The sequence below is a fragment of the Callospermophilus lateralis genome, chromosome 2 (assembly GCF_048772815.1).
Source record: "Callospermophilus lateralis isolate mCalLat2 chromosome 2, mCalLat2.hap1, whole genome shotgun sequence".
Taxonomy (NCBI): Eukaryota; Metazoa; Chordata; class Mammalia; order Rodentia; family Sciuridae; genus Callospermophilus; species Callospermophilus lateralis.
In genome coordinates this window covers 205,215,651-205,239,674 of record NC_135306.1, presented here as the reverse complement: position 1 = coordinate 205,239,674, position 24,024 = coordinate 205,215,651, and the positions used below count along the sequence as shown (strand labels likewise).

Sequence of the window (24,024 nt, the reverse complement as noted above, 5' to 3'; positions counted from 1 at the left end):
GGCAGGAGTGTCACAAGTTCAAAGCCAGCCTCAGCAATTTAGCAAGATCCTGTCTCAAAAATTTAAAAAGGAATGGGGATGTGCCTCAGTAGTTAAGTGTCCCTGGATTCAATCCCTGGTACCAAAAACTAAAATAAAATGGGTTGGGGACATAGCCTAGTGGTAGAATACTTGCCTAGCCTACAAAAAGCTCTGTGTTAATCCCTAGTACAGAAAGAAAAGAGCAAGAGAGAAAAGGACCTAAATATACTGAATTCAAGTGTAACTCCCTCACTGCTTTCCCCCAAGACTTCTGGGCAGATAGCAAGAGCCCTGCCCACGCCTTTGAGGGCATGAGAGATGATGGGGTGATCAGTAGGTGAACTCTTACCTATATCCAGTCCACCCTCTTCCTGGTATCTGACTCCTACTGACTTTTCCACCAGGTGCTGCCTAGCTGTTGACTTGAGTGACATCTGGAACACCATAGCCTACCTGGCTCCCAGGAAGTCAACCCACACTCTCTCCCACATCATCCTGGGATTGGGACACTCCAAGCCACCTGCCCAAGGCCCATGTGGCTAGGGTGGCTACCCTCTAGGAGTGGGAAGGGAAGGTGTCAGTTTCGGTCTGCACTGATAAGGAGTGCAGCAGACACCATCAGTTCTGGGGAAGAGGCAACTCTCAGCTCGCTCACTTTTCAACACACAACACTCAGTCATGAAGGCCACTGTCTTTATTGATCTAAAAAACTTTACAAGGACAGTGACTGTTATGCCAAAAAAGGTGCCAAATGGCATCAAACAGACAAGAGGTGAAGGTGGGGGTGAGGGAAGGGGCCAGGAATCCAATCAGAAAAGCTGGTTAATGATTTCCATGGAACTGGCAGGGGAAAGAGAAAGGGAGTTGCATGCAAGAGCAAAAATTCCAAAAAAGATTGAAATGGTGAGGGGAGAGAACTCCCAAAGACCCTGGAGTACAACAACAGCAATCTTTTCCTTTGTAGAGGACAAGGAGCCCCCACTCAGCTGCAAACTCTGGAGACTTGATAATGGGGCTAGGGATTGAGGGCTCCCCAGAGAACATCACAAGAAGGCATCACACCATTCTCGAAGGCACCCAAAGCAGTCCCGGGACTGCTTGGCATTGGCACCACATGTGTCCTTCAGCCATTCTCGGAAGAGGTCTTCATCTTTCTTTAGCACCAGAAACTGACCGAGGACGACATATGCCTGCAAAACAGGCAAAATAAAAGGCATGCTGCTGAGTTCTGTGGGGAATAAAAGCAAGACAGCTGTCTACCACCTCACCACCCTGAATGTGCCAGACCTCCTCTGGCCTCTGAGACTAAGCAGAGTCAATCTTGCTTGATATTTGGATAGGAGAACAATGTCACTTTTGTGACACTTAGAGCACACAAGCCCATGAAATAGGGCAGGTTCTGCCCCTACTTCATCTCTCCCAGGTAGCCAGTCACTTCGGATTATCCACCACTGTCTACTCCTCCCCCCTAGTTTCTTCCCACTCCCAGTCTGCCCTAAGAAATTGCCATCTCTCCCCTCAGGTCTCCCCTGGTACACGTAGCCAACCCACACCTTGTCAAAGCCCCTTTCCTCAAGCTTCTTGCCCAGGACTTCACCAATCCCAGCCAGGCTCCCCACTGGCTTTTCCCCCATGGGCTCCGCCACGAAGTCTCGATGCTTTTGGGAGGTTGTCATCTTGATCGAGCTTAATCTAGGAATCCCAAGAAAAAGCAAGTTAGGGCTGAGGACCTGAGTTCCCAAAGGTTCAAGAGCAATCTCATATTAAAACGTAGGTAGGCCATTATGGTGAAATCCCTCATTTCACAGAGAAAACTGAGAACCAGGGACAATCTCCCTACTATTCAGAAAAGGAATGTCTTCCACTCCCTGGGGGAACTAGGTTTCCATGCAGTCCCAATAGAAACAATCCAGCTCTAACAGGTGGCGCACGCAGGGCAACAGAAAGACACCCTGAGTCGGCGGCCAGGACACGCCCTAGAGCTGACACTCTCGGTGACCTTGGCTGCGCAAAGATGACACTGACACTGCTCGAGCAGCCGTGCGGTGAGAAAAACCAAAACAGGGTTTCTGCCTCACCCGCCCTTCACGCGGCATTCAAAGCGAAGGCTCAGGCCCGCGGCGCCGACCCCCGCTCGCGCGGCCCCGCGGGGTTCACACCGCCCCAGCCGGCCTCGCCCCGCCTCCGGCGCGCGCCGCCCCGCCCCCTCCACGCTCCACCGCTCCCACGCGCCGCTCCTCCCCTATCCGAACCCTCTCCTAGGGTGCAATTCCTGGCTCGCCACAGCAATGGGGTCCCTTTCCTCCCCTCCTCCCCGCCCTTCCTCCAGCCTCCAGCTAGGGCCCCGCTGGGAGGCTCACGCTCACAGGCAGCTCCGGCTCCAGTAACGGTTGCTCTTGCTACTCGGCCGCTCCCGCCGATACCTCAAGCCACTAGAACTTTCTTCGACTTCCGCTTCCGGGTCGTCTCGAGACCCGCCTTAAAAAAGTAATTGGGCACTTCTAGCCGCTGAGGGGCCATAGAGTTGGATTGCCCTACATCTCAGTCAAGTAGACACTAGCCGCTCTTTTTTGGCCCCTGGCGGAAAGCCACGCTGCCCTCTGTGGTCTCGCTTCTGGGGCTGCTCCTCCAGTCTGAGAGAGAGAAGCTTCCGAACTGGATACTTCCTTTGTTTACTACCCGGTACTTAGAACCCAAGGACTTGGGTCTGACGGACCCAGCGGTAGGACAAGTTAGAGGAACGGACAAAGTAGGGGAAGTGCGGCCGGAAGGTTTCTGAGAGAGCGCCGGAAGTACACGGCAGGGTCCGACTCAAACTGGTGTCCTCCTTGTAGTTGGACTCGCGGAAATTGGGAACGCCACGATCCGGAGTCCAGAACTGCTGTTCCGTGGTGATCACCGGCAAGTCCCATTTTTGTGCCTTCGTTGGCTCGGCTTTGGAATTTCGAGTCGTGAACTATCCGCTCTCAGCGTCCAGCTGGAAAACAGGGTTGCTTGTGCAGCGCCTGTGGAACCCAAGGGCCAACGAGTAAGTGTGGGTCTTTCCTCCGGGTGAGGGGAGCAGAGGACTGGAGACGGCAATTAGAGACACGTCGGAGTTTCCTTTGGAAACTATCAGTTTCGGTGATACCAGCTTTGGTCTTCCGAGATACGGCAGCTGCCGCAGACCAAGCTTGCTTCACCTCGACCCTTCACGCATTTCTGGCTTGGACAGTCGTGGTGGTCACTGAATTCGTCTCTACCTGTAGTGTGTTAAGAGCATTTGTGTTACGTGGCTGTGCTAGAGATGGGATGATATTCATGTCGAGAAAGGTACAATTTATCTCAAGTTCTCTGAAATATGTATAGTTCCTGACCACAACAGGACTTCTGATTACAGGAGTCATCTCGTGTGATATGCATGCTGGGGGCATTTTCGTTATCTTATTTTATAGCAGTGTTGAGTTAGCTATTGTTTTTTGGGGGGGCATAGAAAAGTTGAGCAGTTTTGTCCTATTATTATTATTTTTAGACATTGATCAAACCCAGTGCCTCAGACACACTAGGCGAGCACTCTACCATTGAGCCACAACCCCAGCCCCTGTCATTTGTATTTTAATGAGAAGTTGACACTCCTTGCTGCAACAAGCCTGTAATCCCAGCAACTCCAAAGCCTGAGACAAAAGGATCACAAATTGAAGGCCAGGCTCCGCAACTTAGCAAGGCCCTGAACAACTTAGCCAGACCCATCTCAAAAAAAAAAAAAAAAAAAAAGCTGGGCATGTAACTCACTGGTAAAGCACTTTTAAGTTCAATCCCCAGTATCAAAAGCAAATAAGCGAATTAAAAAAAAAAAAAAGATAAACAGGGAATAGCCAAGGCAGAATTTGAATCTAGGCAGTGAGACCTTGAATCCTTAACCAGGATGCTGTGTCACTCTCCAGTAAATGGCCCCTCCCATCTTCATATCTTCATACAGCCTGGCTTCTGAAACTGTCATCAAAATAACTTCAGAGGAGGAGCTTACGGTATTCTTGTTCCTAACCACCCTGGGACAGGACCCAGCATGTCACAGGCCACCAAGAGGAAGCATGTGGTGAAGGAGGTGCTGGGGGAGCACATGGTGCCCTCTGACCAGCAACAGATCGTGAGGGTAAGTGGAATTGGGCACAGGCTGCTCTGCTCCCAACCCCTCCACTCCATAGGACCCCTGGGGTGGGAGTAGGGTGCATTGCAGCTCGGAGGGTGTTTGTGACTGATAAAGCTGTCTCTTGGTCTTTCTTGGACCAGGTACTCAGGACACCAGGGAATAATCTGCATGAGGTGGAGACAGCCCAAGGGCAGCGCTTCCTGGTGAGCATGCCGTCCAAATACCGCAAGAACATCTGGATTAAGAGAGGTGAGAAAGGCAGCCTTCTAGGAGACAGAATCATTTCCTGTGGTCCTGGCTCCCCATTGCAACCATGCTGACTTTGCCTTTTCTTGCCTACAGGGGACTTTCTCATCGTTGACCCCATTGAAGAGGGAGAAAAGGTGAAGGCTGAGATCTCCTTTGTTCTCTGCAAGGACCATGTGCGCTCTCTGCAGAAGGAGGGCCTCTGGTAGGATACCCCTGATCCTTAGCTTTGTGGTTTCTGGGGGACACTGACTTCCTAGCTAGGGAATTGGGAGAGGGAAGAATGTGGCATCCCTGGCAGGGACAGCTGGAAACAGCTCTTTTGCTGAGAGGTTTCTCTGTCCTCTCTGACCTGGCTCTTCTCTTGGCACAGGCCTGAGGCCTTCTCTGAAGTGGCTGAGAAACACAACAGGAACAGGTGAGGAGCACACCCTAGTGTAGGGAAGAGAAAATAGGGTTTTTACCTTTGTCTGGAGAAAGTAGAGCCTACATTTCTCTCTTTGTAGGATACCTGGTGAGAGTTCCTAAACATGTGGCAGAACATGTGGTTGTGAATATGGCTTGAAAGTTAGATGCCCTGGGTTAAATTCCTACTTTTGCCATTTATAGTTAAGTTACTTTAGGCGTGTTACTTAGTCTTTTAAGATTGTTTTCTCATGTACAAGATAGGAGCTTTGTAAGAAGGAGCTAATGCTTATAAAGTTGCTTAGTACGGTACCTGGCATAGAATATGGGCCTAGTAAGTGTTAGTAGAATTGTTTTGATTCCTAACTGAAACCAATGGCTGTAGTAAACTTTTTGGGTGGGGGACAATGTTTGTTTTTCCACTATTGGCTCTGACTCTCTGTCTCTCCTTGTGTTTTTTAAGGAACTGCTGCTTTCTCTCTTTCTCTCTCTCTCTGGAACTGCTGCATTTTTAAACACCTGTGTGTCTGACTGCTTGGCCAAATGATCCTCCTTTTTGGGGACTCCTTGTTTGCAGATTTGATTTTCCTAGAAGGTATTGGGCTGACTCTTTCTGCTTCCTCCATGCAGACAGACTCAGCCAGAACTCCCAGCTGAGCCACAGTCATCAGGAGAAGAGTCTGCCTCTGAAGATGATTCTGACCTCTTTGTTAACACCAATCGCAGACAGTATCATGAGAGTGAGGAGGAGAGTGAAGAGGAAGAGGTGGCCTGAGACTCTGGGATCCACTTTTCCACTTGCTCAGGGACTACTCCCAGGCTCCTCTGGGCTTGGACATTCCCAGGGTGCCCTGCAGATCTTTACCCCTGGATGGGGACAAGGCAGGACCCTCTTGAACTGACCTTTTGTGCTAGGAGAATTAAACCCCTGGTGGGTGGTGACTTGTACTGGTGTCTGAGTGGCTCTCTGTGGTGAGGGAGACTTATGGTAAACTAAAAACCTGCTCCTTGGTAGAGGCCTTGGGGCTTGTGGCCAGATGGGGAAGAAAATGGGAACTGGCTGAGTCTTTCCCAAGTGATTCACTCACACACACTTATTGGGCATTTAGAAAGTGCCAGGCCCTGTGCTGTACCTCCTTGCGTGTGTTTCACAATTAGGAACAGTCCTACTTCCTAGCCTCTGGCAGTTAACACCGATATAAGCATTCAAAGTTGTAGCAGAGGACTTATGCCCACCCACCTGCCTCTATAGATGCTCTGGATGAATCCTATGGTGCCTTGTGAGCTGCTTCCCCAGCCTTTCTAGTCATTCCTACCACTAGACTGCTCATCTCCTGCTGCTGTGCATCCCCTCGTTAAACCATATCTTTCTTGTACTTTTAACTTTTCATCACCTCCAGAACATCTGCTTTGTGGTCAGTGAACCTCTGTGTCTTAACCATCTCCTGATTCCATTTTAAAACTGGGTTATTCCCTGAGGATATGACTGTCATATAATCTTTCCACCCACACACCTGCCTCAGTATCAGGGATGGAACCCAGAGCCATATGCATCCTAGGCAAGTGCTTTGCTATTGAGGTACATCTCAGCCCTATATAATTCTTTAAAAAGGTGGGGTGTTGCTAAGTTGCTGGAGCTGGCCTCAAATTTTTAATCCCTCTGCCTCAGCCTCCCTAAGTAGCTAGAATTACAGGAACGTGCCACTACACCAGGCTGTGGTATAACTTTTTTTGTGTGTGTGTGTGTGTGTGTGTGTGTGTGTTGTATAACTTTTTAAATGGAGGCTGTGTTCTTACCCTCGCCCTTTTCCTTTGTGCATCAGCACCAGAAGTAGGGTTGGTGACCTCCTTATAACTTTCTTATAATCCTCTTGCCACAGCCTCCCTAGTAGACATTGACCCTCTTGGAAATCCTGTGATCCCTCTTCTTAGAAGCTTTTGCCTTTAACTGTCCTCTCCCCCTTATGATTGGCATTGCCCTAGGCATCAAAGAGTTCACATCCTTCCGGATGTGGTGGCTCACACTGTAATCCTTCCCAGTGGCTCAGGAGGCTGAGGCAGGAGGATCAGGAGTTTAAAGCCAGCCTCAGCAAAAGTGAGGTGCTAAGCAACTCAGTGAGACCCTGTATCTAAATAAAATATAGAATATGGCTGGGGATGTGGTCGAGTGCCCCTGAGTTCAATCCCTGGTACCAAAAAATAAACAAATAAAGACTTCACATCCTGGCTTAGCTTTCTCCCTGCTGGGTCAGAGCATCCCCGCCATGATGGAGCTTTTCAGCACTTTATCCCTGGTTCCTTGAGATCTTCAGCCTGAATGTCTTTGTCTTCTATTCCATCTTGCTTTCTACACCCCTACTTGCTCCCCGTACCTTTGATATCACTAAATATTGCAGTATTTTCAGAATTTAGATACCTGTACATTTACCACTTCTTAGCTTTCTTAGCTACCTCCTCTACAAAAGTTTTCTATCCTTGTCTTACAATCCTAATATTCCTACCATTAACCTCCTGCCTTCATTTTCCTCCTTTTGTAGTGTGGGGTCTGTTGTCCACACCTTCACTCCTCTGTCTCTGCCATTCCTTTCATCTAGTAAAATTCTAACCCTGAGTGAACCTGGGTCATTCACCTCTATGCTTGAACTCCAGGCACTTGGGCCAGAAAGCAGTCAGCCTGGCCCATTCATTGTACCTTCAATGAATCCCTCCAAGCCTAAATGGACACTAAGCACTGCCCAGCCGGTCTACTCTGGGGTGTCTCAAAACTTAAATCCTCCTTCCCTGGTAGTTACAGGCTCATGCTTCATCAAGAAGCAGTAACCTTTGGGGGAAAACTCACCCATTCACCAACTCCACAAGTATGCTCCTGTTTACCTCTTGTTGTAAGCCACTGTACCTTCCTTGAGCTCTGCAGCTGTCCTTAAGGACTCTTATTTTGTTTCTTCAGGATGTTTTTTGGTCATTACTGGAGGTGTTAGCAACACATACACTGTAGGATATCCCAGTTCTGAAACAACCAGAAGGACTTTACCAGTCCCCACATTCTCTGTAGCTTCTACCTCATTTTTCTGCTTCTCACGCTGATTCTCTGTTTTGGCCTTGAATACATATGTATATATACATGTGTAAAATGATGTTCGTGTGTATACAGAAATCAGATGAATTCAAGATATATCTTCACACAGATACAGAAATTTTTTTTTAAGTTTGTTTTGGATCTTTTTTTTTGGGGGGGGGGTAACCAGGGATTGAATTCTGAGGCACTTGACCACTGAGCCACATCCCCACCCCTGTTTTGTATTTTGTATTTAGAGAGAGTCTCACTGAGTTTCTTAAGACCTCACTAAATTGCTGAGGCTTTGAACTCTTGATCCTCCTGTCTCAACCTCCCAAGCCACTGTGATTACAGGCATGTGCCACCATGCCCGCCTTCAAGTTTGTTTTTTATAGGATGTAGAGAGCTAATTTTTTTCCTAGAAGAGTCATTCAGATATAAAATTTATTGAATCGTTGATTCCTCATTGGAAGTACCTTTTTAAAAATTTCCTGCAAGTTGGGTGCAGTGTGGCACATGTTTATAATCCCATCCACTCGGGAAGCTGAGGCAAAAGGATTATGAGTTTGAGGCTCGCCTGGGCATTATAGCAAGTCCCTGTCTCAAACTCCTACATATATTTGGGTTTCTCTTTGAGATGTCTGATCAGAGGGTCCATGTGCTCGTGTCATGTATTGCAGTGTGCTTGGGACCTGGGATGCAATTCCCCTGCCCCCACCCTTTCTTGACCATTTTGCATTTTCTCTTACATAGAACTTTAGAATGAGCTTGTCAATTTTTCATGTAAGAGTCTGGTTGGGATTTTCATTGGCATGGTTTCATGTAGTCTGATTTAGGAAGAAATGGTTATCTTAGCAGTTTTGAATCTTCCTCTCCAGGACTGAGGTAGATATATGTGTTCTTTTGTAAAGTGTGGGTATTCTCATATGGGCCTTTTACATTTCTAATTTGATTTAGTCTTAGGAATTTTGTAAAATTATCTGTTACTTGTTATGAATTCCTTATTACTTAATGGGATCTTCTTTTTGAGGGGGCTACTGGGGATTGAACTCAGGGGCACTTGACCACTGAGCCACATCCCCATCCCTATTTTGTATTTTATTTAGAGACAGGGTCTCACTGAATTGCTTAGTGCGTAGCTTTTTGCTGAGGCTGGCTTTGAACTTGTGATCCTCCTGCCTCAGCCTCCCAAGCCGATGGGATTACAGGCATGCACCGCCACACCCCGTATGAATGGGATCTTTTGAAATGACGTTTCTGACTGTCACTAGCATATAGGAAAGCTTTGTTGCTTACTTCATGGATCTAATTGAACTCTGATTTGTTCTAATAATTCTTCAGTTGATTCTCTTGGCTTTCTAGTCAAAGTCATGTACTGCTAGTAGCATTTTTTATCTTACCCTTTACCTCGGTTTCTTCTCCTTGTGAGTCACAGAGACCAGGACCTCCAGGGTGTCAAATGGCACCCATAATTGTTTCTTAGTGGGAATGTTGCTCTGTTTCAACATGAGATAGGGCCCTTGCTTTAGGCATCTGGTGGATTTCTTTCATTAGCTGAAGGGTTCCTTCTGTTCCTAGATTATTGACATGTATTTTCCCCATTTTATTCAACAATGATGAATTTTGACATCTGTTGAGATAATCAAATTATTGTATTAATGTACTAACTTGCTTAATAGATTTCCTAAAACTTGCTTAATAGGTTTCCTAATGTTGATACTAGGGAGGAAACCCAAGGATCTTAAATCACTGAGCCACATCCCCAGCACTTTTTTGTATTTTATTTAGAGACAGAGTCTCCCCAAGTTGCTTAGGACCTCACTAAGTTGTAGAAGCAGGCTTTGAACTCATGATCCTCCTGCCTCAGTTTTCTGAGCCACTTGGGTCACAGGCATGCGCCCACACCCAGCAATCCTGCTTATTTTTATTTTTTTGTTTTACTGAATTTTCTGGTGCTGGGAATTGAACTCAGGTGCACACTACCACTGAGTATACCCAGAGAGCCCTTTTTATTTTGAGACAAGGCCTTATTGAGTTGCTGAGGTTGACCTTAAACTTCTGACCTTTCTGCCTCGGCTTTCTGAATAGTTGGGGCTGAGATCAAGTGCATGCAGTTGCAAACCCTGCTTAGTTTTGCATAATTCAGTATATTATTTATTTACTTATTTAGGACTTTTGTGTCTATGGGCCAATTTCACTTTTTTTTGGGGGTGGGGTGTGCTGGGAATTGAATAGGGAGCTTTACCATTGAGCTAAACCCCTAGGTCTTTTTTTTTTCTAATATATATTTTTTTTAGTTATCAATGGACCTTTATTTATTTATATGCCGTGTTGAGAATGCAACCCAGGGCCTCACACATGCTATGCAAGCGCTCTATCACTGAGCCAAAACACCAGCCCAATGCCCAGGCCCTTTTATTTTTTCTTTTGAGATAGGGTCTCACTGAGTTGCTTAGGGCCTTGAATAAGTTTGGAGACATTAAATCATCTTTAGACTTGAATAAATGATAGAATAGTAATTAGTTTCTTCAGAATTTGGTAGGACTTATTAGGTGTGTCCAGAGTGTCAAATTCCTTAATTTTAGGGGCAGACCTCTGCCTTTCAAGATAGTACATTTCATTAATATTTAACTTTTGGGGCAAAATATCATGCATAATATTTGCATTATTTAGGATCTCTTACCTGTAAATGATAAAAAATCACATTCATTAGCAGAAGCCAGTGAGAGTTGTTCATGTGATGTTGAGGAATGGTGCCTGGAGCAAAGCTGTCAGAGGCCAGCATTTCTCAGAGCCGTCTCTGGCTTCAGCTTGATGGATCCTTTTGCCTCCTACAGGTGTTTTCTGCAGGAAGCTCCAGTTTATACACAGCCTGCATAGACAGAGGCCCTTCCTTGAGGATCCCTGTGATTCAGGGAAGGCTGATTGGTATTGCTAGGGTCACTTGCTGTGGCCAGGCCTGAGGGAGAAGAATGAACCACACCTTATCTGTATGATGTGTGTTTCCCACAGAATAGAGAAGTACTCTTACCAAAAAAGGCTGGGAGGGGGGTACAGGCAGATGGAACCAACAACTGTGTCTCATACTTTGTGTATTTGCTTTTCTTTGGCTAGCTTTGCAAGAGGTGCATTTTTTGTTGACCTTTTCCTTCTGTTTCTTTGAGTGTGCCTGCTTGTTTGTAGATTCTCAGATTATATAGGTAGCTGATTTAATTTCAGTTTTCTAACATTTGAGGCTGTCTTTTCCCCTTAATTACTCTACTGTTCCCCCCTTTATGGGCTGTGTCAGTGTGAGATTTTTGGTGTTATATCTATAAGTTTGATTTTACTTTTTCTCCAGCTTTCTCAGTGATTCCATAATCTACCTGATAGCCTCTTGTGTATGCTAGGCAAGTACTTGACCACTGAGCTATATCCCTAGTACCCCCTAAAATCTTTTAATCTCTACTTCTCCATTTTTTATCAGCTATTTAGTACCTGTAGACTGTAGCTATGCATGGTGGGAAGATCCTTGAATTCTGTGTGCTACTTTCTCTGTCATTCTCTGTTTTCTGTTTCCCTAAGTTTGTGGTGGGATACAACCGTGTTTGATGAGATCTCCCAGAATGCACTGAGTGTGTCCCAAAAGCCCCTTTCCACTGAAGCTGTGGCCAATCCATGCATTGTGGCCCCTCCTGGCATGGTACTGACACTCTGGGGCCCTCCTGTCTCTGCACTTCTTATCACTTCAGGACCAGCTTTTATAGCCATGTCACTTCTGGTGGGTGTTCCTTACACAGCCATCTCACACTTTGTCACCCAGCTACCTGGGCAGAAGCACCAAGAAGCACAAATGGCAACCAGAACACATCATGTGGAGCTTTTCTTTAATCTGTAAATGTGGTGAAGTATCTTGACATTTTGACACATTAGAGCATTCTTATAAGCCAAGTGCAGTGGCATACAACTATAATCCCAGCTATTGGAGAGGATGCTTGAGTCACCAGTTCAAGTCCAACCTGAACAACATAGTGAGACCTCAAACAAAACAAAAAAACTTGCATTCTTGGCAAAAACTGTCACAATGTGTTTTTGTTTGTCTTACATTGCTGGATTCAGGTTCCTGATATTCGGGGAAATTGTAAGCTCATAAGTGATATGGTTTAAGCTTTTATTTTTCATTTTTTTTTTTTTTAAGAGAGAGAGAGAGAGAGTTTAGTTTTTGGCGGACACAACATCTTTGTATGTGGTGCTGAGGATCGAACCCGGGCCGCACGCATGCCAGGTGAGCGTGCTACCGCTTGAGCCACATCCCCAGCCCCGCTTTTATTTTTTTTTAAGAGAGAGAGAGAGAGAGAGAATTTTTTAATATTTATTTTTTAGTTCTCGGCGGACACAACGTCTTTGTATGTGGTGCTGAGGATCGAACCCAGGCCACACGCGTGCCAGGTGATCGTGCTACTGCTTGAGCCACATCCCCAGCCCCCTTTATTTATTTATACATGGTGCTGAGAATCAAACCCAGTGCCACACACACGCCTGGCAAGTGCGCTGCTGCTGAGCCACAGCCCCAGCCCTGTTTTTTTGTTGTTGTTTTATGTCAAGTTCATATCAACACAAAATGAGTTGGAGAGCAGGGTGTGTGGTGCACGCCTGTAATCCTACCAGTTTGGGAGGACTGTAAATTAGAAGCCAGCCTCAGCAACTCAGCAAGACAGTCTCAAAAAATAAAAAGGGCAGGGATTGTGGCTTAGTGGTAAAGTACCCTGGGTTCAATCCCCGGTACCAAGACAAATAAATTAGATTAAATTATATTACAGATTGGGGATGTAGGTCATGTATAGTGCATTTGCCTAGCATGTACAAGGCTCTGGGTTCAATCCCTATTACCACCAAACAAAGATTAGAATTCTGGATTTCTAAAATGTTTAGTAAAATTTTCTGTAAAACTAACTTGGCATTTCTTAAGGAGGTGACTAGATTTTGACTTAGATTTTTGTTTTATTTTTGTGATGCTGGGAATGGAATCCAGAGCCTTGTACATGCCAGACAGGTGCTTTTCCACTGAGTTACACCCAGCTCTGAACTTTTAGTGGTGATAGACTAGTAAGGTTTCCTGTTCTTCAGTCAGTTATACTCTCAAGGAAAAATACTTCCATATTTTCTCATTTTAACTATGGCTTCAAATCTACTGGCACAAAGTTATCTGTAGACTTACCTTATGTTTATAAGGTAAATCTGTATCCAAAGTTATTTCCTTTTCATATCAAATATCATTTATACTTTCTCCTTGTATCCCTGTCACTCTTGGCAGAAGTTCATTATTAGTCTCTTCAAAGCACCGGCTTTTTGCCTTCATTCCCATTCATTAGTACCTGTTTCTATTTCATGAATTTCTGCTCTTTCATATTTTCCACTTACAATCCTTTGGGCTTATTCTGTAGCTCTTCTCCCCACATTTGTAGTTGTATACTTAGCTCCTAGTTGTTCAGCTTTTCCTCCTCCAAACCAAACATGAGAATTTTCAAACTTAAATAAAGGTTGATTTGTAAAATAATGCCCATATCCCTTCAACAGAGTCAGCTAAGAGCATTTTGCCATATTCTATTTATACACACAGCATTGTTACTTTTAGTTAATATCTCTTTAGTTACTTTTAATTTAGAACAAACCCCTTAACTTTTTTCTTTATAGAATTGGCTATTTTGACAAACTCAATCACCCGACAAAAATATCCGGTGTTGGATTTGTATGATTGCTTTTGCGTGCTTAGATTTGAGACAAACAGCTTTAGCACCAACAGCACAGGACCAAGGTCTTACTGCACCTCTTGATATAAAAGTATGGTGTCCTATTGTTTCTGAGTGACTACTCTAGGTAGTGCAGGTAAGGGACATCACATGCTTCAGGAGGAGAGGTCTGGTTACAGCAGATACTGATTTTAATCACCTGGGAAAAGGGGGTGGCTTCTAAACTTTTTCCATGTTGTTATGGTGGATATGAGGTGTCCCCCAAAAGCTCCTAATGCAGGATTAATCAGAGGTGAAACGTCAGATTACAAAAGCTGTAATCTAATCGGTCAATCTTATTTGGACAGACTAGGTGGTCATTGTAGGCAGGTAGGGTGTGACTGGAGGAGCTGGGTCACTGGGGGCATGCCCTGGAAGGATGCCTCTTCCCTGTGGACCTTCCCCCTTTTCTCTCTGCTTCCTGCTGCCATGAGGGGAGCAGCTTCCCTTCCCCACACCCTGCCCCCATGATATTCTACCTCACTGTAGGCCCAGAGCTATAGAGTCAGCCACCTATGGACTGAGACCTCTGATCATGAACCAAAATAAACTTTACCCCGTCTAAGTTGTTCTTTTAATGTTTTGATCACAGTGACACAAAAGCTGACTAAAATACCTGTGAGGTACTATTATTTTCCCTTTGTAATTACCAGGTAGCCTGTGGGGCTAGGGCAGTCAACCCTTGTAGGATAAAAAGGCTAAAGTTTCCCTTGATGCAACTTTTTTTTAAGTGTTGGTTTCTAGTGTTTTTCCTAGGTGTGGTAAAATACACAATAATATGTACCATCTTAGTCATTTTTTCAGCATACAGTTCATTAGCATTAAGTACATTTGCAATGTGGTGCAGCTGACCTCCAGAACTTTTTACCCACTGACGATAGGGTACGAACTGAAAGAAGTTCCAGCAGGACAGTTCCCTACCCTCCAAGTGCTCCCCAGCCACATACTCCAGCTTCAAAGTGCTGAAGAGGAGGATGTGTCCCCAGACATTCTGATAATGCCTTAGTAAATGAATACCGCTAAGTATGTGGAACTTGATGCCAGTTGTAGAGTCCACCAGACACCCCAACTTTCTTTCTGCATACTGACCACAAATCACAGAGTGCCTGTCACCTGCTCAGCAGCAGGCTTTCCCAGCAGGCTGAGCCCAAGCCAGAGCCTTGAACATTCTCAGCTGTTTTTGCCCAAAACACTGAAGGAAACCCCCCCCCAAAAAAACCAAAAACATATATGAAATAATAGCTGGGCATGGTGGCACATGCCTGTAATCCCAGCAAGCCCAGGAAACTGAGGTAGGAAAGTCACAAATTTGAAGCTATCCTGGGCAACTTAGTGAGGCCCTCAGCAATTTAGCAAGACCCTGTCTCCAAAAAAAGGGTGGGGATGTGGCTTAGTGGTTAAACACCTCTGTGTTCAATCCTTGGTACAAAATAAATAAGGACTGGGATGTAGCTTAGTGGCAAAGTATCTGCCTTGCATTCACAAAGCCCTATGTTCAACCCCCAGTTCCCACCCCCACATACACAAAAGAACTCAAATTAAATAAAAATTAAAATATAGAAAGTCATTGTATTTAATTGGTTGGTTATGTTTAATGTTGTAATCACCTTCATGAGAATGGGATTTTAACAATAACCCAACGATGTGTCCTATACCCCCCACTTATCTACCCATTCCATTCTGTTCCCTTTCCCAAGGCTCAAGGTAACCATCTTCTTAAATTCCATCAGGAGCCTGCTGGGAAAGCCTGCTGCTGACCAGGCTTGCTGTCTTTCGGTTTTTTGTTTGTTTGTTTGTTTGTTTGTTTGTTTGTTTTGTGTGTGTGTGTGTGTGTGGTTCTGGGGGCCTTGTGCATGCAAAGCAAGCACTCTACCAACTGAGCTATATCCCCAGCCCCCTCACTTTCTTTTTTTATATGGTTTTCTTGAATCTTTAGGTATGTATGTATCTGTGTGTGTGTGTGTGTGTGTGTATGTGGTGCTGGGGATGGAACCCAGGGCCTTAAAAATACTAGGCAAGCACTGTACCACTGAGCCACACACTAGCCAATTTAAAAAAAATTTTTTTAATTTTTAAACTTAGGATCAAACCCAGTGCCTCATGTGCAAGGCAGGTGATCTACCACTGAGCCACAACCCCAGCCCCACCAGCCCAATTTTTGAAAATCCTTCAAGAAGAATACACATATACAAGGCTGGAGTGTATAAACACAACGTGTCAGAATTGCTGTCATCTTCAGGGACTGGAACCTCTAAGATTGTGGGGCTTCTCCATGTGCGTTTGGTCATTTCATCTGGTGTTAATACACCTACCCTAGCTTTCTTCTAGCTAGTATTTTTTGCCTAACAAGCCTTTTTCCATCCTTTGCATTTTCATCTTGGCACACCCATGCTTGAGATGTTTCTAGTTGTATCTAGATTTTAAGAACTGAATCATTTTTTTATCTTTCTAGCTGATTAATTTAATCCATTTAACTTTCTGTTATATTTAGCATATTGGAAGTAATTCATCATATTTAAATGACAGTTTGGATGTATATAAAATTCTGGATTCTAAATTCTTTTTTTTTTTTAAGAGAGAGAGAGAGAGAAAATATTTTAATATTTATTTTTTAGTTTTCGGCGGACACAACATCTTTGTTTGTATGTGGTGCTGAGGATCGAACCTGGGCCGCACGCATGCCAGGCAAGTGCGCTACCGCTTGAGCCACATCCCCAGCCCCAGGATTCTAAATTCTTTAATGGTTCAGAAACAACTTTGTCTTCCTGCATCTAGCATTGCTGTTGAAAAATCTAATGTCGACTGATTTCTCCTTCATTTGTGTGTGGCACTCTCTCTCTCTAAGCTTTCTCTCTGATATTTGTAAGGTTTTGTGATATGGAGGTGTGGGCAATTCCTTTTATCTCCTTTTTTCAGCACTCTTTCTGCCTTTTTGATCCAAGGGGCTTACTTTTTCCCTTCATGTTGATTTTTCCTTTTAGAATTCGTATTATCTGAATATTAGCACCTTTACCTTCTATCCTTAATTCTTTTGTCTTGCTCTTAGTTTCTTTAGTCCTTCCTTTTGCAAGATTTTCTCAGTGTGGCCCTCTAATTCACTGTTTCCTTCCTCAGCAGTAGCCCTCCTGTGGTGGCTCCTGTCTGTTGTGTTCTTTATCTCAATTCAAGTTCAGTTCTCAGCATGTTAAAGCTACAGGTGCCCTACCAGAAATTTCCTTGTATTTGTTTATTTTATTTTTTTTTGCTTTTGGAAATTTCCTTGGTAGAGAACTCTGGAAGCCATTGCCAGTGCCCTTCTGTGATAGCCCTCTAAGAGGCAAGGCGCCAGAGTGTCTCCCATCCCTCCCATCAGGCTTTGTTTCAGGGTTGCTCTGCCTGCCCATGTGCAAACAGGTCAAGTTTCAAACCGAGAAAAGAACTGCAGGTGCTGTCTGTTGGAATCTATGTGCTTGGATTCTCTTACAAGAGGAATAGGGAGTACATGTGGGTTCCTTCTACAGAGTATGTGCTTCTCAGTAGCATGGGAAGTGCCAGAGCTAGTGAATACTGGTGGCATATAATTTCCAAAGACTCCAATCAGCTTTGAGAACGTAATTCCATGGGGCTAAGGGAGATGAGGCTCAGCGGCGGGCCTGCCTTACAGCTTCCTGATCTCCTGAAGGCTTCCTGTTGCAGGGGCCCACTTAAACATGACTTCTTGTCTGGTGGCCAGTACAGGGCTTTGGAAAAAATCTTAAATGTGGACTATGCTGGCTTCACTATCCAAAGAAGCCAAATTGGTGTAGGTCCTTCCTTTACGGTTGAAGGCAGAAGGCCAGCACTTGATCCTTAGTATGTTGCTGAGGCAACCCCTCAAAAGTTACTTGGGTTAAGGACCCTGGATTTTCTCCTCATTCAAGGTCCAGCCATCTCTACTTACCTATTTGAGGAGTTTGCAAAAAAAAGTGTGGGCTGTATTCCTCAGGGGGAACCACTGTCAGAATATCATGAGTGTGAAAAATATAGTACCCCACTAGTGGCTCATATTATGTCAAGTTTGATCCTTTGGCATATTGCAAGAGAATCCAAGTGCCTATGGAAGGAATAAGGCATGTTGTTTGTTGGTTGCTTTGGTTCTTGTTATTTTTGCAGTGCTGGGGATGGAACCCAGGGCCTTGCACACATCAGGCAAGCACTCTACCACTTAGCTACATCCTAGCCCAGTTTTAATCTCCTTTAAAATTAATTTCCATCACTGTGATAAATACCTGAGATAAACAATTTAAAAGGAGGACAGTTTTATTTTGACTCGTGTTTTCAGTCCATGGTTACTTGACACTGTTGCTTCAGGACTGTGGCAGCATAGTACATCACAAAGGGAACACATGGCAGAGGATAACCAGCATCCCCTTGAGAGCAACTCCCAATGACCTTACAACTTAATTTGTTATTCTATTGGGCTCCACCTCTTAAAGCTTCCACACTTCCCAATAGTGCCATAGGCTGGGAACCAAGCATATGACCTCTGTGGAATATTAAGATCCAAACCATAACTGAGCATGGTGGTACATGCCTGAAATCCTAGCAACTTGGGAAGCTAAGGCTAGAGGATCTGAAGTTTAAGGCCAGCCTCAACAACTTAGAAAAAAAAAAAAAAAAAGAGTTGGGGACCTAGTGAAGTGGTGCAATATCCTGGGTTCAGTCCTCAGTACTGCAACAGACAGAAGATCCAAGCCATAACACCCTGTTCAACATTTGTTTTTTAATGCCATTTAAATGATTTTGAATCTGATTCTAGTTCTTTTTCATTTATATCTGTAGTTAATATACTGGCTACGGGCTGGGGATGTGGCTCAAGCGGTAGCGCGCTCGCCTGGCATGCGTGCGGCCCGGGTTCAATCCTCAGCACCACATACAAACAAAGATGTGTCCGCCGAAAACTAAAAAATAAATATTAAAAAATTCTCTCTCTTTCTCTCTCTCTCTCTCTCTCTCTCTCTCTCTCTCTCTCTCTAAAATAATAATAATAATAATAATATACTGGCTACAAGTTCTAATCTGAAAAAAAATCTTAGAAATCTCTCCATTAATTCTTTCAGTGATTGTGACAGATTCTGATGATGCTAAAATGTCTACTTTGTTATTTAACCCTTGCTAGGTCCTCAGTGAGTTGCCAAGCACCTGATATGCTTGTTACTAACCAGTCCAGGTCATTAACACTTGGACAGTATGGGCTGTCCGTTGCTTTAGTGCCTCTTGCTTGGACAGAGTGCTGACTTTCCTCCTGGTTCTGCCTGCAGGACCCTGGCTCAGGTGAGGAGATGCAAGCAGTTACTGGCAATGTATTCAGCCAGTATTAATAGAAGCCACCAGCAGGGGCCACAATAAACACATCCACCCAGCACGTCAGCAACTTGCCCTGGGTTGCAGAACCCTAAAACATGACACCCAATTATGCAAAAAGGAAACAGTAACTTCAGGCCAGTCTGAGGGTCCAGATGCCCCAAACAGCAACTGCTGAACTTTTAATGTGGCATCATCCTAAAAGCTGTGGCAAAGGAATTTCCACAAAGGATTGCCTCAAATCTTCCTGAGATGGGGCTGGTTGGGATTCCAAAAAAAGAAGCACCACATGCCAGGGTGAGCAGTCCAAAGCTTTTGTTAGGAAAACTTGCTCACAGAGCACTGCAGCATATCCCTGGGATAGACCAGGGTGTTCTACTCTTGGGGGAAACAGACTAGTCAGAAGCAGCAAGCAACACTCAGACAGAAGGAGAGCTCCAAAGACAGGTGTGATGGGGCAGGACTGTGAGTCCAGCAACTTGGGAGGCTGAGTTGGGAGGATCATGAGTTCAAAGCCAGCCTCAGCAAAAGAGAGGTGCTAAGCAACTCAGTGAGACCCTGTCTCTGAATAAAATACAAAATAGGGCTGGGGATGCGGTTCAGAGGGTGAGTGCCCCTGAATTCAATCCCGGTACCAAAAAAAAAAAGGAGCACTCCAAACTTTATTTTACACCACCGGGCCCAGAAAACAAACACCAAATTCTGAGCACTGATCCACAATTTCTCACAACGTTTATAGGCTATGTGGTGCCATAAAATTTCTAGTCTAGGGCTGGGATTGTGACTCAGTAGTAGATTGCTTGCATAGCATCCATGAGGCACTGGGTTCGATCCCCAGCACCATATTAAAAAAAAAAAAAAAAAAAAAAAAAAAACTAAATAAACAAAATAAACGTATTGTGTCCATTTAAAACTAAAAATATCTTTTAAAAAATTCTAGTCTACATGACAGAAGGCCTTGTTGGGGAGGGGGGTGTTGAGGGTTGGGGAAGTTTCCCTATTTACAGAAGCAAAAAATGATAAGAGAAACCAGCTCTTTTCACAGCCATCTCTAGCTTTGTCTCTGAAGCCTCAGGGGAGTTTACAGTTCCAAAGGGAGTGGTTCTAGAAAGAGACAGTTATTTACAATCCAAAAGTAGGCACCTGTGGCTAATTAGGTTTCCTGAAGAAAGACTGAACTGACCCTTTCCCCAGGCATCGGTTTTTCAAGATACTGTTCTTATAATTTCATTTTATCAGGTCTGGTTTTGCCACCTCACTACCGGGTCTGTCCTCAGTGAGTGAGTAGACAAAGGAGTGTATGGAAAGGTTTAAAGAATCCAGCTCCGTGCCAGACTAGTTTGCCTTCAGTGTTTTGGGCAAAAACAGCTGAGAATGTTCAAGGCTCTGGCTTGGGCTCAGCCTGCTGGGAAAGCCTGCTGCTGAGCAGGTGACAGGCACTCTGTGATTTGTGGTCAGTATGCAGAAAGAAAGTTGGGGTGTCTGGTGGACTCTACAACTGACATCAAGTTCCACATATTTAGCGGTATTCATTTACTAAGGCATTATCAGAATGTCTGGGGACACATCTCCTCTTCAGCACTTTGAAGCTGGAGTATGTGGCTGGAACTTCTTTCAGTTTGTACCCAAATTGGGGTGCAGGGGACTCATGGCAGCCCTGTTGCTACGTGTGTCCCCTATAGGAACCCAGCTGCAGACAACGATATGCATCCTTTCCGTTGTCCTCTGGGAATTCAAAGGGCTTATGGATCCTTGGTGGGAGGGCATGTGTGTGTGGGGGGAAGACCCACCAACGGCCATCTCTGAAGTGGTCCTCCCTGTCCCTAGGCCTTCTCACCACACTGTTTCAGCAGTTCCTTCTGACAGCCCCTGAAGCTCTTGGACTTCTGTTTTCCCTGCCTCTCCTCACTGGTCTCCTCTCTGAAGTCCCCAAGTGCCATCCTTTTCCACATGGGTCCCCCAGCTGCTTTATGTCTGCCATAGGCTGGCATTAGCCATCAAGGTCTATTTGCCGTCTCTACCCACACCTGCCTTGCTGAGAGGGCTTCGGCAGGAAGTGCTGACCATCTGCCCTCAGCTTTCTTGTTCCCCCTCTTATTGTGGCCAGAGCTGACAAATCAATGATTTGGGGGACCCTTCCTTAAAACCTCCCCAAGGCAGAGCACATATTGGCACAGAAGGGCTATTTTGTTTCTCTCTGTGACCCCCACCCAACCCGGAGGAAAAGTTCCAGGGTCTGAGAAAAAGCAGGCATTGTGTCAGGGAGGAAGGAAACTAGAAAGGTAGGGCTAGAAGCCTCCAGGCCTGGAATGGCAGTCTGAGGGACTCTGAGAAACTGCAGGAGTGGACAACATGAGGTGTGCCCAGGGTTCAGGGAAGAGAAGATGGGGACTGCAGGAAGGACTGAGCCCAGCTGGCTGGAGTGGAGGCCTTGATTGAGGCCAACTCTGTCTTGGGAATATTTGGACCTCAGAGCAGTGCGGGTGATGAAGCAGCTTTGAAACTCATCACAGCCCCATGATTGGGATGGCCACCCAGCACAAGAAAGGACACTCAGATTGAGCAACAGTGGGACTTTGATAAAAGATGAACTCAGAGAATGAAAGTGGCCCCAGGGAAGTGGCTAGAGAGACTGCTACTGCTGTTTTTGTTTGTTTTGTTTTGTTTTGTACTAGGGATTGAACCAGGGGCACTTCACCACTGTGTTACATCCCCAGCCCTTTTAAGACAGGGTTTCACCAAGTTGTCCAGGCTGGCCTCCAATTTATGATCATTCTGCCTCAGCCTCATGAGTTGCTAGGATGACGGGTGTGTGCCTCAAATAGGGGAAGAGAGGCTTCTTAATAAAAACATGAATTGATGATGATGGCAGTGATGTCTGACTTGGGGATAGTTCTTAGTGCAGTGGCACAAGCCTGTAATCCCAGCAGCTTGGGAGCTTCGGCAGGAGGATCACAAGTTCAAAACCAGCCTCAACTTAGTGAGGCCTTAAGAACTTAGTGAGACTCTGATTCAAATACATAAATAAATAAAAAGGGCCGGGAATATGGCTCAGTGGTTAACACCCCTGTTAACAAATAGATAACTAAATAAATGTATTTTTTAAAAGCCAACAAAAAATACTGGATAATAAAATTATCTAAAACCAGAAAGGGCAACTATAATTAAAGGGATCCAAAGCCTTCCCTATGGCTTAAAGGGAAACAGAATTAAGTTTATGTTTTGTTTATGCACATGTTAAAATGTTAAGGGAAGGCTTCAAAGAATAGACACAGGTGTAGAACTTCCAAGAAAGTAAAAAGAAACATCAAAAACTCAGGCCAGTGTTGTGGCTCAGTGGTAGAGCACTCGCCGAGCATGTGTGAGGCTCTGGGTTCAATCCTCAGCACCACATAAAAAAATAAATAAAAATAAAGATATTATGTCCATCTACAACTAAAATATATATATTTTATATAATATATGTAAATATATATGTATATATATGATATTATATATATATATATATTTATTTATTTGTTTATTTATTTATTTTTAAAAAAAACAGAGCTGGGATGTAGTTCAGGAGCAAAGTGCTTGCCTAGCATGCGAACAAGGCTCTGGGTTCCAGCTCCAGCACTAGAGGGGAAAACAATAATTATTCAAAAAGGAGAAAAACAATAGAAAGCAGGACAAATAGAAAAATTAGTTCTATATGAAAGTTGTTGTTTAAGTAGAAAAGAAGTTTTCTAGATCATTTTAGATAACTCATGGGATCTTAGGAAGGTCAGAGAATCAAGTCTCAGGTGGCTGCCTTTTTGCTCTTTATGTCCCAAGCCATTGTTCTGTTCTGATTTCTAATAGTAGAAATAATTTTGCCTATTATACTGAACGGAAGCAGATCGTGTGTAGTTTCATGTCTGGCTTCTTTACTGCCGTACTGTGTCTGTCTGTGAGATTTATCCATGAATTTGTTCTGCTACATGTGAACATCCACCATTTCTTTATCCTTCCATTGACGGAGATGGCAGCTGTTATAAACATGCTTGTGAACATTTTTTTTTTTTTATTGGTTTGTGAATATTCTTGTTCACACCTTTCACTGAACATCTGTACGCTCTTCTATTGCTAAGCCAACACATTTTTCTTCTATTTAAGCAAAGTTTCATAATGGAAAAATTTCAAAATAACTCAGAAATAGATGGAATGTAATAATGAATCCCTTGTGCCTATCACCCAGTGTTAAGTCTGTCGACATCTTGCTAGTCTTGCCTAATATCCCTGCCCCTCCATATTTTTCTTATTTATGCTGGAGTGATTATATAGTAAATCTCAGCTAGCATTACATTCATCTGTTTATATATTTTAAGTATCTGTTATGGTTTTAGCTATGAGGTGTCCCTCCAAAAGCTCATGTGTAAGACAATGCAAGAAAGATTAGAGGTGAACTGATTGGGTTGTGAGAGCCTTAAACTAATCAGTCTGATAAGGATTAACTACGTATTAATTGTAGGCAGGTAGGGGTGTGACTGGAGGAGGTGGATCACTGGGGGTGTGCCTTTGGGATATACATATTGTCTATGGTGAGGGGAGCTCTCATTCTCTGCTTCATGGTGACCACATCCTGGCCACTTTCTTCTACCTCTTTTCTGCCACTTTATGGACTGAGATCTCAATAAGTTTTCCTCCTAAAATTGTCAGGTCTTTTGGTCACAGCCGTAAAAAAGCTGACTAAAAAAACTCTCTTAACCAGAAGGGAATACAGAATGGGCCACAGCTGACCAATGGAGCTGGAATACAGCTTTGGGGCTTTAAGGAGATCTGGGGCACCTGGGCAGGATGTAGGTTCAGCTTGGCAGGAGCAGGATCTCAGAGCACAGTGGACAAGGCCTGCTCTCACTCAGAACAAAGTCCACACCAGTGTTGGACAGCCAGCCTGTCCTGGGGTTCCCCTCACCATGCCCAGATGGCTCAGGAGAACAGAGAGGGGTATTATGTGGTGTGGCTGAGTTCCCCCAACTTCCTGCCTTCTGTGAGGTACCATGGGGGAGGCAGGAGCTAGGTTTCCTCCCACCCCATCTGCTCATGCCCTGTTCAAG

At 44.6% G+C, this 24,024-nt stretch overlaps 2 protein-coding genes across 5 annotated transcripts; one reads left to right on the top strand and one right to left on the bottom strand.

Moving 5' to 3' along the window:
- Positions 1-700: 700 nt before the first annotated feature.
- Positions 701-2,495, bottom strand: Banf1 (barrier to autointegration nuclear assembly factor 1). 3 transcript variants are annotated; one of them, XM_076847608.2, is made up of 3 exons: positions 2,388-2,495; positions 1,575-1,713; positions 701-1,211 (listed from the first exon to the last, which is right to left on the bottom strand). In XM_076847608.2, the coding sequence occupies exons 2-3, from the start codon at positions 1,695-1,697 to the stop codon at positions 1,065-1,067; spliced, it is 270 nt and encodes an 89-aa protein (XP_076703723.1). In that variant the 5' UTR covers positions 1,698-1,713; positions 2,388-2,495; the 3' UTR covers positions 701-1,064. The 3 variants fall into 3 exon arrangements, with proteins under 3 accessions (XP_076703723.1, XP_076703726.1, XP_076703724.1); XM_076847611.2 differs by having other exon boundaries at positions 2,382-2,476; XM_076847609.2 differs by lacking the exon at positions 2,388-2,495 and adding an exon at positions 2,100-2,209.
- A 78-nt stretch (positions 2,496-2,573) lies between these two features.
- On the top strand, positions 2,574-5,749 carry Eif1ad (eukaryotic translation initiation factor 1A domain containing). 2 transcript variants are annotated; one of them, XM_076847607.2, is made up of 7 exons: positions 2,574-3,049; positions 3,170-3,333; positions 3,980-4,153; positions 4,291-4,399; positions 4,493-4,601; positions 4,770-4,814; positions 5,432-5,749. In XM_076847607.2, the coding sequence occupies exons 3-7, from the start codon at positions 4,067-4,069 to the stop codon at positions 5,574-5,576; spliced, it is 495 nt and encodes a 164-aa protein (XP_076703722.1). In that variant the 5' UTR covers positions 2,574-3,049; positions 3,170-3,333; positions 3,980-4,066; the 3' UTR covers positions 5,577-5,749. The 2 variants fall into 2 exon arrangements, with proteins under 2 accessions (XP_076703722.1, XP_076703721.1); XM_076847606.2 differs by lacking the exon at positions 3,170-3,333.
- Positions 5,750-24,024: the final 18,275 nt, after the last annotated feature.